Source organism: Humulus lupulus, chromosome 4 (assembly GCF_963169125.1).
Source record: "Humulus lupulus chromosome 4, drHumLupu1.1, whole genome shotgun sequence".
NCBI lineage: Eukaryota > Viridiplantae > Streptophyta > Magnoliopsida > Rosales > Cannabaceae > Humulus > Humulus lupulus.
In genome coordinates, this window is record NC_084796.1 from 71,647,844 (window position 1) to 71,663,915 (window position 16,072).

Sequence of the window (16,072 nt, forward strand, 5' to 3'; positions counted from 1 at the left end):
CATATGCAATCTTATTGCATTAGGTCTCTAGCCTTCAGTGTCGAGATAATAGGTACTTGTAGTCCACTCACTGTCCTAAAAAATACAGAGGCTACCTCCCCTTCCAATTCAAAGGTCACCATTCTCCGCTTGTAGTCTATCGTTGCCCCGTACTTTGATTACTATTCCATCCCTAGGATCATATCAAAGTCATCCATCGCTAGCTCAATTAGGCCTACAGACAACTCCCCATTGTCTATCTCTACTGGGAATGGTCTAACCCATCTCCTAGAGACTACCAGTTCCCCATTTGGCAACATGGTCCTGAATCCCCTAGCATACAAATGACTAGGTCTACATAACTGATCTATCAATCTAGCAGATACAAACGAATGAGTAGCTCCTGAATCAATCAATGCAGTAAATGAAGAATCATCACTAGAAATCTGACCTATCACGATCGAGGGACTAGACTCAGCCTTAGTTTGTGTCAAGGTAAATACTCTGGTTGGAGTGAGGTTGTCGCTATTCTTCGTCTCGTCTTTTCTGGCTTGTGAGCAGTCATTCCTCAGATGACTAACACTGCCACATGTAAAGCAAGATTTGACTCTACACTCTCCCTGATGTCGTCGCCTGCACCAAGGACACTATGGGAAACTCCTCCAACTGTCTCCCCCGCCCTGACGGCCACTGAAAGCACCTCATGCCCTCATATATGTACCAGGAGGAACAAAAGAATATGGGGCCTTTCTCTTCTGCTCACTAGGGAAACTACCCTAGCTAGAAACAGTAAAATTTGGCATCGTCCTCCGAGCGTCGCGCCTTACGGCACCCTCTCTCCATATCTGATCCTTAGCCCCCTCAACAGTAAGGGCCTTCTCCACTACCTTTGCATAGGTGGTAGTCCTCGGGTCTAGTGTTATCTTGACGTCATAGGCTATCATGTCGTTTAGCCCCTCTACAAATTGATCCTTCCATGCCATATCAGTAGGCATTAAGTCCAGCGGGAACTTTTCCAACCGGTCAAACTTCAGTGTATACTATGTAACTGTCATTTGAATCTTAGTCAGTTTTTCAAACTCATCCACCTTTGCTGCTCGGACTGCAACACTGTAGTATTTCTCGTTGAAGATGTCTCTAAATTCTTCCCAAGTCATAACTGCCACATCCGTCCTCTGGGACACAATATCCCACCAGATGCAGGCATCTTCTCTCAACATGTAGCTGGCACAGGCCACCCTCTCATTCCCTTCTACCTTCATGAAATCTAGGATGGAAGAAGTCATATTCATTAACTGCTCTTCCCGCAGGGGGTCTAGACCACTCTCAAAGGTGGGAGGGTGTTGCGTCCTAAATCTTTCATATAAAGGATTCCACCTATTCTCCATTACAGGTTCAACTGCTATAGGTGCCACAACCTGTGGAATCTATAACCCCATACCCCGAAAAAGTGCCTGTTGCCTTAGCTCCCGAAGCTTATCTTCTGTTCGTTGAAGTCTGGCTTCCATTTCGGCAAACAACTGTTGCCTGTTCGGTGAGGCAGGTTGAGGGTCCTGATCCTCATTGTCATCTTCGATCCATTTTTGCGAAGTGTGATTGATCGCCGAGGCATAACTACAATATGCCTACAATCAATGATGCCACACATCGGGCATGATAACAACATCCAAAAATCCACCTCCCAGTCCCATCAACCAGTCACAAACAACAGATCAACGCATCGCACACAACATAAGCATATAGAAATCAAGGGGTCGTGCCCTGGCATCATGCATATATAAACACATTCATTATGCTCTATCTATACATTCAGGCAAATAGGGAAATTTAAACAGGCAGTTAAGCACATTATTCATTACTGACCAACACTAAGTCGAGCTTGTCACTGGCAGCGAGCGTACATGTTAGGTCGATCTCCAAGAACCATAAACCTTGGCACGCTCTGATACCAAGTTGTAATGCCCTATTACCATAGAGTTGTGACCATGTGATTTATAAATGTGCCATTAGCTCGCTAATCGAGGTTTTAGGTTGAAAAGTGTAATTAGTTATAAAAGATTTGGACATTCATTAAAATCATAAAATGTATACATTTGGGATCCCAATATACTGTTACAAAATGTATTAAAATTCAAAAGTTACAAATTCAGTCAATCTAAGTGACAAAATCAGCCATTTACAGTATTTCCTCAAACAACCCTAGTTGTGGCAGCTAGGTAGGCCGAACAAGTACACGCCACTCCACGCTCTGCAACTCATGGTTGGTCGACCTTTCCCTTACCCTTACCTGCACCATAGAGCACCCATGAGACGAAGCCCAGCAAGAAAACTCAACACATAACAAATCACATATACAACAAAAAAATAAACAAAATGAATACATAGCGTCCTACACCGACCCAGGTGCTTTATTAGGCCTTGGGTTCGCGGTCTTCACCGAGCGAATGGATACAAAACCTTTGGAGGGTCTCGCCCTAGTGTCCTACAGTCAGCGTGCTTAATGACGATCTCGGCCCTTGCCGTACCCAACCTTCACCGTTCCAACCTTCATCGTTCTCGGCCTTCGTCGTTCGTTCATATGCATGCACAACACAGCATAGCATTCACATATATTTACACATATATTAAACCCAAATAATAGGGCCATGCCCTGAAACACAAATGATAGGGCCATGCCCTGCTCTACGGGCACATACAGTTTTCTTACCTGTGTCCCAAGCTGACAAATTAATGCGATCCTAAGCACGATCACCTAACCTGAGCTTTGTCGTAAAAACCTAGTCATAACATCATAATAAATAGATATCCATCATTCTCTAACCAATTAAGAACTTCAAATTAAAATACTAGCCTTCGAGACCTCGAATTCTACTAAATCGAGTAGTAGCATCCTTCTCGAACCTTAACATTTAGGTTCTTGAGCTTACGACCCTCAAATAGCCAAAAATTCCCAGTTGAACCGCGGCCCAGCCTTTAAGGGACGTGTCGCGCTCAAGTTAGAGAGCATGGCTCTCCTATTTGGGGAACATGAGACGTGGCACGCCTCAAGATGTACCACGGTGCTTGAGAAAAATTTGAGGCTCCCCAAGCCTCAAAGTTCAAGCCGGCCGCTACGTCTGATGAACAGGACCGCGGCTCGAGCCTCAAAACCCAGAAATTCTACCTTTTTCTGTGTTTTTCTCCGAGCCTAAACCATTAAATCACACCCCAAACAACATCCAAACCTAGAATTAAGTCTAGAATTCTCATCCACACAGCCTAATTATCACAACAACTCAAGAAATTATTATACAAGCTCATCAAAACTTGAAACCAATCATAGAATTCAACCCTCATGTAAGCTTATGGATTACAGTAGAATTCAACAAAAAAACAATAACTTAAAACCCTTACCTCACTAAGAATTTTGACTTGGGCTAATCCTCAATCACTTCAATCCTTTAGCGAACCTCCTCAAGAATTCATCAACACCTCCAACACATCAAAGAGAGGGAGAGAGAGCCGAGAGAGAGAAAGGCAAAGCTAAGAAGAGTCTAAATATTTCTCCTTAGTCTTAGTGTTTTGATCAGCTTATGCCTACCTAAGCTACCTAATGACCAAAGTACCCTAGATATAACCTTAGTCCTTTAATGTCACCAAGTGTAATCCCATCATTTTGCCACATCCCTCCAATTCTTCGAGTATTCCTATAATTTCCCTATTTAACCTTGACATACTTAAACAAACACTATATCACTACCCATTTCCCAGTAAATCATGAACACCAACTATGTTCCCAAAATGCATTTCTAATCACATGCGTATTTAATTCACCTAAACATGCATTTCTAATTACATAATCATTTCAACCATGTATTAACATAATTAAATCAGTTATTGCCCTCCTGACAGTCTAATCAAGGCTGAGCGAAATTGGGATGCTACAAAGTACAAGTTACCTTCTTATGAAACCATGAACGAAACTCTTTCTTTTGTGTCATTTTATGATTAGCAGCGACATCTCTTTGTAGCACCTGTGTTAGGTGTTCCATGTCAATTAATTAACAATGTTAAGATTATGGGAGGAATATACTGACCAAAGAAGAATGTGAAAATTAATGTCGTACTTACTCTAAATACACATCAGTTTATGGAGAATTATCCAAATTGAACCACTCAGCATTATTCCAAGTATTTTCGTCGAGGGGCACAGGAATTCCCTTACTAAGTGGACAACATTGGGATTCAAACACGGTAAGGTGTCGATTCACATACGGTGCATCTTCATTACGATCAAAATGATTAAATTTTTTTTCCACACCTTTGAAATACATTAAAAAATATGTCAAAGCCTCATCTGCAACATATCCTTCTGCTTTAGACCCTTCAGGACGAGCTTTATTCCTGTCATAGTTTTTTAATTTTTTCATGTATCTTTCAAAATGATACATCCAACTCATAATTATGGGTCCTCCCAAAATAGATTCATCAGGAAAGTGCAGAACCAAATGGATCATTATGTCAAAAAATGTTGGAGGGAAAATCAAATTCGTCTTGCATAAAATTATAATCAAGTCAACCATAGCTTTCTCCATATTAGAAACATTCAGTATCCTAGAGCACAATTGTTTGAAGAAATTACACAATTCTGTAATGGTAGTGGATATAGATTATGGTAAAAACTTCCGAACACCTCCTGCAAGTAATCGTTGCATTATTACATGAAAATCATGGGACTTCAACCCAACAATGTTTGAGTCATTGTCTGTGACTTTTTTCTTCAGATTAGAACAAAAACCATTGGGCAACTTCACACCTTTCAAAATTTGACAAAAATTCCACTTGTGTTCAGGAGTGAACACGTATAGAGCATGCAGTTTCATTTACCTTTCATTGGCGTCCTTGTAAATCCAAAACAATTGCCTAACCCCCGTATTCTTTAAATAATGCCTTGCGTTGGTGGGATCCTTAGTTTTATCATAATCCAACAAAGTCCCAAGGAGATTGTTGCTCACATTCTTCTTGACATGCATCACATCTAGGTTATGTTTTAACTGGTTTCAACTCTAGTATTCAAGTTCATAGAAAATACTTTTTTTCCTCCAATTACTTTCCTCTACATCGCTTGCACTTCACCACCCCCCCCCCCCCCCCCAAATATATATATATATATATGTCATGTTTACTAGCCACTTGTGACGGTAAAACATTGACTTGATCTAAGATTTGTTGACAAGTAAACTATTGTGGAGGATTTCTTTTCTCAACTTTGCCATCAAATTATTTCCCTTCTATACTTATGATTACTCATCAAGAATAGCCTATGACTGACATAAGATGTCTTACCAATCTCTCGGATGGAAGTGGTGTCTACAGTGAAGGTTGGAAATGTTTTGTATCCCTGTCCGCTCCAACTAGACAAGCTACTACGACCCCGTTAATCCACAATCGTTTTAACTCATCCACTAAGGGTCTTAGAAATAAATCCATGTCTTTACCCCGTGATTTTGGCCCAGGAATAAGGAGAGTTAGCATAAAATACTCTTCCTTCATGAACAGTCAGGGGGGAGATTGTAGTGCGTCAAAATCACAGGCCACATGTTGTATGATAATATCATGTTGCCAAAAGGATTAAACCCATTAAAAGCCAAGCCTAGATGGACATTTCTGGGATCTTTCACAAAATCAGGAGGTGTGGCGTCAAAGTCTTTCCATGCGAACCGATCAACCAGATGACGCATCACCCCATCTTATTTTGATTTCCCAGTATGATACATAACATGTCATTAGATGTATGCCTTGAATTGTACATTTTCTTTAATCTGGGAGTCAACGGAAAGTAACGCATGACCTTATGTGGAACTTTTTCCCATTCTTATTTTCATTGACCATCGACTACTCCCACACACAGGACATGAATCTTTTCTTGCATGCTCATTATAAAATAAGCAACAATCATGATTATAGACATGAATTGATTGATACCCCAACCCTAACTTACTCAGCTTCTTTTTGGCCTCGTAGTGTGTTGGAAAAAATTTATTATCTTTCGGAAATGCATTCTTTAGTAACTTGAACAATTCATCAAAAGAGTTGTTTGGCCACTTCCCCATAACTTTCAAATGCATCAACAGCGCCAAAGAGTTTAAGGATGATATTCAATGACAACCCAGATAGAACTTAGCCTCAATCTCGTCAAACAACTTGTAATGATACTGTAATGCCCTGGTTAGCCCAAGACTGTCACACTGTGTAATTTAAATAGTGCTTAACTCGCTAAACAATTCATTAGGTTTACACTGACTTACCAATCTATGACATGATCTACTTACACATTGTAGTTTTATGTTCCTTCTAGAGCATTAGGAAAATAGATAAGATCGGATGTATTTGTTACATCGGACTAGACCGATATTGACAGTTGATAGGATAAACAAACATACCGTTATTATCTATTCTAGTCATATCATTTAGCTAACCAAAGGTCAATTCAATCTCAATTATGAGTGGTTAGTATTCTAACATATTGTATTATTTGAGTTATTTGACTTGCTCGTTACCAGCTTACCATACGGACTAACCCATACTTACATCTTGGGAAATCGGTAGTGTAATTGAGTGGGAGTGTTAATCATAGATATGAACATCTATAGCTTCTGATGAAGAAGTGAAACGATGGTTTCCTTTTAGTTTGGTTCAAGGAGATAAATGATAGAAATCTCATTTCAGTAATTAATATTAGTTTACTGAAATATCATTTACAAGGAACTAAGTGTTTTAAGGATAAAATACAATGAGGGGTAAAACGGTATTTTAGTCTCATCTCATTGTAGACCGTCTATAGAGGTTTGAGTGAAAATTATGGTTGTAACAATGGATAATTAATAGCGTATCTATATTTGTTATAGAGTGTTCTATGAATTCAAGACTACAATTCTGAGTCTTTAATTGAGTCACGAGGAATTAATAAGCTAGTAAATTTATCTGTTAGATTTATGATAACTTATTGGAGCTTGATTTCATAGGCCCATGGTCCCCAGTGAACCTTGGATAAAATAATCTAGATAGTCTCAATTAATTAATTTAATTATCAATAAGAATTATCAAAGTTGACCAGGTCAATTTTGGATAGTGTCACAGAGTTATGTAATTTAGAGAAGAAAAGAGAAATTATGGCAGATTTATTAATTAACATAAATTGGTATCTAAATTAATAAATAAATTTAAATCAAGGTTCAAATTATAAATAATTAATTTGATAAAGGATTTAAATAATTATTTAATTAAATAAATCAATAGAAAATAATACATGCCTTGATTTTAAGTCCAACGCGCTTATAATCAAATGGGAAATTTCACGAGCCTAAAGCCCATGATAATTTTAACCTAGGGCTGTTAATTGATTTTTAATTAAATAAATGACCTAATCGAGTCTATAAACAGAATGCTAAGAGAGAGATCAGATGACAAACACTGGTTTTCTGATAGGTTTTAGATTCTCTATAAACATAAGTCCTTTTATAAGCCTTATTATTCTTTTCTATTCTTCTCTCTGTATCTATCTCATATGTTGAGAATTGCCCACTCTATTCTAGGTGATTCCAATGATACTTTGGAAGACTGTGAAGAAAATTGAAGATCGGTTCAGTTTCTTGGTAATACTCTACGACAGAAAGGATACAAGGGTTAGAGAAACTGAAGGAATAACTCTATTATTCTGATGTGTATAATGTAAGTATTCTTATAATTATTTCTCTTTGAATTCAATTTTAGAAATATGTTCTTGGTTATATCATATTAATTTTTTTAATATTAGATCTGCATGAAAATAAATAAAGATCCTTGATAAGTTATCCTAACCACTGGCCTTAGAGCCTTTGGTAATCTTTATTTTCATGAATGAACATGTTAAAAATTGAATTATTTGATGTGTTTGAATAATTGGATGGATTTTCATATTTTTATGAAGCACATTAATTTTATGTGATTATCAACAGTTTTGTTCTCTATGCCATTAATTTTTTATATATGCTTTATTTTGTGTAAAACATGGTAAAAATTAATTAGAAAATGTATTTGGTTTGAAAAATTGCACAAACAATTTTCCAAATTTTTTTGGCCAAGCAACCATTGCGTGTGCGGACACCACGCATGCCTGCTTGCATGCCCGCACGCACACACACGCGAGCGCACCAGCCACCCGTGCGCACACCACAGCAGCCTGCCTTGTGTGGCGTGCTGCCCCTTTGGCATACGCACATGGGGCCATTTTGTAAGTGAGCATGCGTTGGTGCTTGATCATTAGTCAAATATTGCACTAAGCAACCTCATGGGATAGGGTAATGGCAGTTTTGTAATTATGCATATGTCTCCTAGACAAAAATCATATATGTTACTAGGAAGACCTTGTATCCCTAGAAGGCTCCTTAGGCAGAGGTGACCTGGTGACTTAGGGAAGCACCATGGCTATCAATAGATAGGGGCCAAAGCTATGTACTCCCTTGCCCTATCAAGGCTATATATTAATAAAACGATGTTTATCCATACTTGCCCCTGTGTGCTCCCTTGTTACTTATGTGTTACTTGTTTATTATCTTCATTGGGCCACTGCGTGCCATTTGCCTTGTTGTGTGCTTTGTGTTGTGTGGAAGTTCTAAAAAATGACTTTTTTTGTGCTTGCTCATATTTCGTTATTGCCCTTTGCATGTCCGCGATGTTTATGTGGCTAACCACTGAGTTTTTTTGCCTACAAGTGTGTGTTGTAGGCTGACTTGTTAGCTTGAAGTGTCTGCAAGTGCCACACGTTTTGTCTAGTTGGAGTACCCAAATAGCCGGCCCGTGAGAGTTGGTATCAGAGCCAAGTTAGAAAGAGCTTGGAAAAACACACTAATGGTGAGCAACACTCAGAGGATCGAAGCACTTGAGAAGCGTGTGGGGGAATTAGATGGCCTGGACGAAAGGGTCAGGGATCTTTCCTCTGCAAGTCATAACTCTGGATCGTCAGATGCAAGCAATCGCATAGCTACACTAGAGAAGGAAAATGATGTTCTCCTATCCAGAATAATCGCATTGGAGCAAAGAAACACTACAACATGTACTTTTGTTTCCCTTCAGTGGGAAGAGCGCATTGCGGCAGTGGAGCGCATGCTAAAGGAACAAAAAGTTTCCATAAATGACACTACGAAAGACTACAGGGAGGCAGTTGGCGTGCTCAGAGAAGAAATGGCTGAGCTAACTGCCAAGGTAAATCTAACCATGTGAGTGGTTAGGAATGCCCCTGCAACAGGGCCGATAGGTATGGAATATGGCTGAGTTAAAGTGCCCGAACCGAGGCCCTATAACAGGGCCAGAGATGCAAAGGACTTGGAAAATTTCCTCTTCGACATGGAACACTATTTTAGAGCCGTGCGGGCCGATTTGAAAGAAGGAAAGGTCACCATGGCTACCATGTACTTGTCTGGGGATGCCAAGGTGTGGTGGAGGACCAAGTATGACGACATAGAGAATGGTAGGTGCACCATCACATCTTGGGTAGACCTGAAGAGAGAATTAAAGACGCAATTTCTACCAGAAAATGTCGCCTACATGGCTCAATGCCAGTTGAGAGAGCTTAACCATGTCGGGACAGTCTGAGAATATGTGAAGAAGTTTTCGGGACTATTACTCAACATAAAGGACATGTCTAAAGTAGACAGGCTCTTCTGCTTCCTCGAGGGATTGAAACAATGGGCCAAGCAAGAACTTCAAAGACAGTGTGTGTCTGACCTAGCCACTGCTCAAGCTGCTGCTGAACGCTTAACAGACTACACCCCATAGAGCAGCCTACCGAAAAGGGCTACCCCTCTAATCAACTCAAGTAGCACTGGGAGTAAGAAGTCTGGGAGGTCATGGCAGGGCAAGAGTGGGGGAGAGAAGAGGACAGCAGAGTCTAGTTCTTCCAGTGGTACAGATGCTGCTACAGGGAGGAAGCTGCTAGCTTGTTGGCTCTGCAAAGGCCCACATAAGTCGGCAGTTTTCCCTTACAGGGGCAAGTTGAAGACCCTCATTGGCCAAGAAGAACAAGGCGAAGGGGAAGATTAGGATGAAGAGTACGCGCACATGGACGCTGGCCGCCTATTGAATGCTCTCAAGAAACATGAAGAAATAGGGTAAATGCCCTAGGGAAGGGGCTATTGTTCGTGGATGCCACCATCAATGACAAGCCCGCCAAAAGCATGATGATCGACACATGCGCCACCCATAACTTCATCTCAGAACTCGAAGCAAAGCGACTGGGACTAAAACTGGAGAAAGATGCAGGCCGTATGAAAGATGTCAACTCCAAGGCCTTGGCCACAATTGGCGTCGCTAAAGGCGTAAAAGTTCAAATCGACATGTGGGAGGGACAGACTGACTTAGTGGTGGTGCATATGGACGACTTCGATGTAGTTTTGGGGATGTACTTTCTAACCGAGAAAGGTGCCATCACAATTCCTGCCACTGGGAGTTTGATCATAATGGGAGAGACTCCTTCAATGGTGCCTGCAAAGGTGAAACCACCACTTGGTGTGAAGCTTCTATCAGCTTTACAGTTCAAGAAGGGTGTGAAGAAGCAGGAGCCCACTTATGTAGCAGTACCCACCATGTTCGAAGAATCAGTGGAAGAGATTTTTCCACTAGAAATTACGAGGGTCTTGAAGATGTATGGGGATGTGATGCCAGATAAACTCCCCAAAGCCTTGCCACCAAAGAAGGGGATTGATCACCAGATAGAGCTGGTGCCAGGGGCGAAACCTCCAACAAAAGCACCTTACAGAATGGCACCCCCTGAGCTAGAAGAGTTGAGGAAACAACTAAAAGAGTTATTGGAGGCAGGCTTCATCAAACCATTGAAGGCGCCATTTGGTGCACCTGTGCTATTCTAGAAGAAGCACGATGGGAGCTCGAGACTATGCATTGATTATAGGGCTCTCAACAAGGTGACAGTTTGCAACACCTACCCCATCCCTCTGATCGCTGATTTGTTCGACCAGCTAAGTGGAGCCAAATACTTCACAAAGTTGGACTTGAGATCACGCTATTATCAGGCGAGGATTGCAGATGGGGATGAACCAAAGACAACGTGTGTTACTTGATATAGAGCATTTGAGTTTCGAGTAATGCCATTTGGGTTGACAAATGCACCTGCCACTTTCTACACACTGATGAACCAAGTATTCCACGAGTATCTAGATAAGTTCGTGGTGGTGTACTTGGATGATATCATGGTTTATAGCGCCACGATTGAAGAGCATCAAGAACACTTGGCTCAAGTGTTTCAGAAGTTTAGAGAGAACCATCTATATGTGAAGCGCGAGAAATGCTCATTTGCACAAGAGAGCACCAAGTTCCTAGGCCACCTGGTGGAACGTGGGCGAATTCATATGGATTTGGAGAAGGTGAGGGCAATCTAAGAATGGAAAGCCCCAAAAAACATGAAAGAACTTAGCTCTTTCTTGGGCCTAGCCAACTACTATAGACAATTTGTGGACGGATACTCAAGAAGAGCAACACCCTTGACCGAGCTGCTGAAAAAGGGTATGACTTGGGCGTGGACTAACAAGTGTGCTGAAGCATTCAGGAGTTTGAAGGAAGCCATGATGAAGGATCCTGTTCTTGCCTTGCCAGATGTTAGCAAGCCCTTCGAAGTACAGACAGATTCCTCAGATTATGCTTTGGGAGGGGTACTAGTACAAGAAGACCACCCGGTAGCATATGAGAGTCGCAAGCTGTCTGAAGCTGAGAGGCGGTATACTGCCCAGGAGAAGGAACTCCTCACAGTTATCCATTGCTTGCGAGTGTGGAGAGACATTACTTGCTGGGGCCGAAGTTTGTGGTGAAGACGGATAATGCAGTGGTTAGTCATTTCCTTACTCAGCCGAAACTGACCCCTAAGCAGGCTCAATGGGAGGTTTTCGTGGCAGAATTCGACTTTCATTTTGAGCACAGGGTAGAACGCCTGAACAAGGCAACTGACGCCTTGAGTCGCAAAGCTGAATTGGCGACTCTAAAGATCTTGGCTAGTTTGTCGACTAGCGTGGTGAACACTCCACTCAAGGATCGCATCAAAGAAAACCTAGAGAAAGATACGGTTGTCAAAACCATCCTGAAGCTCGTAAAAGAAGGCAAGACTCGCCAGTTCTGGGTGGAGAATGATCTTCTGTGGGCTAAAGGGGGTCGCTTGTATGTTCCGAAAGCTGGAGATTTGTAGAGGACATTACTCAGCGAGTGTCATGACACCTTGTGGGTAGGTCATCCAGGGTGGCAAAGAACGCATTCCCTTTTGAAGCAGGGATACTACTGGCCACAAATGCGAGATGATGTAGTGGAGTACACCAAGACCTGTCTCGTCTGTCAGCAAGACAAGGTCGATAGGAACAAGACACCTGGGTTGTTGGAGCTGTTGCAAGTCCCAAGCCGACCATGGGAGAGTGTATCGCTTGACTCTATCACCATCCTATCGAAGATAGGGGATTTAAGTGCGATCTTGGTGGTCAAGGACAGATTCTCAAAGTACGCAACATTCATCCCAGTGTCAAAGTACTGTTCGGCAGAGGAGACAGCCCGCCAATTCTTTAAGCATATTGTCAAATATTGGGGAGTGCCCCAGAACATTGTTAGTGACCGAGATGGAAGATTCACTGGGACATTTTGGTCAGAACTATTCAATCTCTTGGGGTCACAATTGAACATATCCTCAAGCTACTATCCACAAATAGATGGGCAGACAGAAAGATTCAACGGGATGTTGGAGGAGTACTTGCGCCACTTTGTCGGTGCCAATTAGAAGAATTAGCCGCAACTACTCGATGTAGCTCAATTTTGCTTCAACTCTCACTACAAGAAAAACTGCATTCCATAGCGTTTTTAAAACGCTGTCTTTAACAAACGATAGCGTTATTACAAACGCTATATTATCCCATGTTATTAAAAGTCTGGACCTTTTCATAGCGTTTTTAAATTGTGATGTAAAAATGTTGTTGAAAGATATATAATAGCGTTTTAAAAATATAATTAGATGTCAGTCATAGCGTTTTATGTATGTAGTCATTGATTATGTTAAATTGAAAATACTTACTTTTAATAGTGTTTTTCAAACGTTATGCAGAAATGATGTTGAAAGGTATACAATAGCGTTTTTAAAATGTAATTAGTTATCAACCATAGTGTTTTTTGTTTGTAGTATTATTTACTTTTAATAGCGTTTTTAAAACGTTATGTGAAGATATACAATAGCGTTTTTAAAATGCAATTAATTATAAGTCATAGCGTTTTATGTTTGTAGTCGTACTTACTGTGAATAACGTTTTTAAATTGTTATGTAAAGATATACAATAGCGTTTTAAGAATGTAATTAGTTATCAGTCGTAGCGTTTTATGTTTGTAATTACCCTTGCTTTAATAGCATTTTCCAAACATTATGTAAAGATATGTAATAGCATTTTGAAAATGTAATTAGTAATCAGACATAGCGTTTTTTGTTTGTAATCATCCTTAATTTTAATAGCGTTTCTTTATTGTTATCATTAATCATTGTCATATGAACAATTTCATGGCATAACAAAAACTTTTATATTTTTCTATCTTTTAACATATGAATAATTGCAACAAATGATAAACATATAACACGTTAAAAATTATACCTTAACATAAATTCAAATATTCTTAATATGTTCGCTACATAAAGCTAAAATATCAATATCCCAAAAGTACGAGTATATTGCAAGACAAAATACATAAGCAAAAGTTTTAAAACAAACTGATTCATAATTTGTTGATCATGGGCGTCCCTCCAAAATATTACACTTCATTCATTAGTTGTGCACCTGTAAGAGTGAAAAATATATAAAATTAAGAAAACAATGTAGCCAAAATAGTTGAAAACACATGTTCATTCATTAGTTAATTTTATGCAAAGATACGTACCAAAGATATCTACCAAGAAACAATTGAATTTCATCCATTATGTTCATTTCCTATATATTTTGATGATATAATTAGTTACTACAGCTGATTTGTTTTACTATTTATAAATCATTTTTAAGTTGCATGAAATTTTACCTCATTGTAACTTTATTAGAAGGCCAAGCAACAGTGCAACCAACCGCTTCTTCAATTGTACTCATATGTGATGTTGGTCTCCATAAATATGCAGTAGGTTTCTTAGCAACATCAACCCAAACTCTCATTGCATTAGGCCCAAGACGAAGATGATGCACCTCACATAAAGGATCACTAGAAGACCATCGACCTTCTGCAACAATTTCTCCACTTCCATTCCAATCCAGTAAATTGCAAGCATTGTTTTCAGGAGTGAACTTCAGATTATTAACACTCTGTTACATGATAAAACATATATTTATTTATAGATAATATTGATACTTAAAAAATTAAAAGTGAAATGATAGGTAGTAATTAAAATTGTAGTTACCATAGGAGAAGGCATGTGTGACTCCGCTTCACTTGGTTGAGTAAACCCCTACAAGTTTGAGAATAATTTAGTCATTTATAATTTTCAATGAATAGAGTAAAATAAACAGAAGTCAATTAATTTAATTTACCTGAATGTTTACACTTTTTGCAATAGTATTAATAAGATTCATCATCTCAGACATTTTATTCTTCATCTCAGATTGACTTGATTCCAATTGTGAAATATGGTCATCTCTTGCTCTTAGAATAGCTAACTTTGTATTAGTTACTCCCCTCCCATTAGCTAATGATCTACCATTCTTGTCAGGACCAAATATGATAGTGAGAGCATCTTGTACAGTATTCTGTGTTGTGCATGAATCTGGTTTTTCATTTGCAAGAACTTGTAGCTTCTCCTATAAATCATTTCAAGTTGACTGTTAAATAAGTCTATGTGCATACAAATACATATGTTTCTACAAACAAAGGGTAAATTACTTACAATAACTTCAGCAGCTTGTGCATTCACAGGTTCACCATTCTTCTTTGTGTGTGTCTTTAAGAAAGCTTGAACTCTTGTTACAGGTTTTGAGCTTTCCCTACTCTGTATCCAAGTACATTTTTCAGAAAGAGAACATATATTTTCTTATGTTTAGCTACCAAAAATATTTATTAAATTTTTACCATGTCATCCATTGTTCGAGCATATCCTCTCCTGCTGCATGTATGTGGGAGTTGTTTCTTCCTCATCTCTTTAAACTTATTGCTAATCGCCTAAAATAAATAAGAAATGAACCAGCGATTGAACATACAGAATACCAAACACTCCAGCAGTAAAACAAAAAAACTAAACCAGTATTCTAGCAATAAAACAGTAAACACAATACACATAATAGTTTTTCAACAATAAAACAGTAACTATGGCAGCAAAGAAAAGAGTATGTAATAAACACTCCAACAGTAAGCACTCCAGCAGCAAAAGAAACATACAGAACCAGTATTCTAGCAATGAAATAGTAAACACAGTACAACTCCTCCTGAACAGGGATGGGATGGTTGGTGGACTGTGAATGGTGATAATAGTGTCTCTTGAATAGCTTTGTCAAATAAATTTAGAAACACATTTTCAAGAAGAGAATACAATTAAGCCAATTGTAAATTTGGAATTTGAAATTTGTTTGTGGTTGCAAGAGTACAAATTTAGAGCATAAAGATATTCTAAAAACTAACCATAATTGTAGTCTCAATGCAGCTCTTGAGGCCAATAGAGTTTAACTTTCATATGTGCATATCAAGCCAAGACAATCTAATGTTGCTAAGATTATGCAGAAACTACTAAGGATTTCTACTGCCTTAATTTGATCAGACCTGAAATAGTTTTAATTGACTGATATAGCATAATGCATTGTTCTAGAATAAGAATATTATATACTCCATAACACCAAGAAAAAAATATCTTACTTATCCAATCTCTTGATAAACATTTTCACCTAACCAGATATTGAACTGGGTTTTGTTTTCTCTGTCAAAGCCTAAAAAAAAGAACCCTTATCTGGATCATCAACTAAGCCATGACAAAAGAAACTACACCCTTGGTTGACTTGCTCTTTTTTATTATTTTGTCTGTTATACTTTTACATCAAATTCATTCCTAACAAGTTCAAAAATAAAAAAATTAGCATAA

The 16,072-nt window shown here is 39.1% G+C and overlaps 1 protein-coding gene across 1 annotated transcript; it reads right to left on the bottom strand.

Moving 5' to 3' along the window:
• Positions 1-14,033: 14,033 nt before the first annotated feature.
• Positions 14,034-15,199, bottom strand: LOC133832281 (uncharacterized). The gene is made up of 5 exons (XM_062262648.1): positions 15,073-15,199; positions 14,891-14,992; positions 14,538-14,804; positions 14,408-14,455; positions 14,034-14,312 (listed from the first exon to the last, which is right to left on the bottom strand). The coding sequence occupies exons 1-5, from the start codon at positions 15,136-15,138 to the stop codon at positions 14,034-14,036; spliced, it is 762 nt and encodes a 253-aa protein (XP_062118632.1). The 5' UTR covers positions 15,139-15,199.
• Positions 15,200-16,072: the final 873 nt, after the last annotated feature.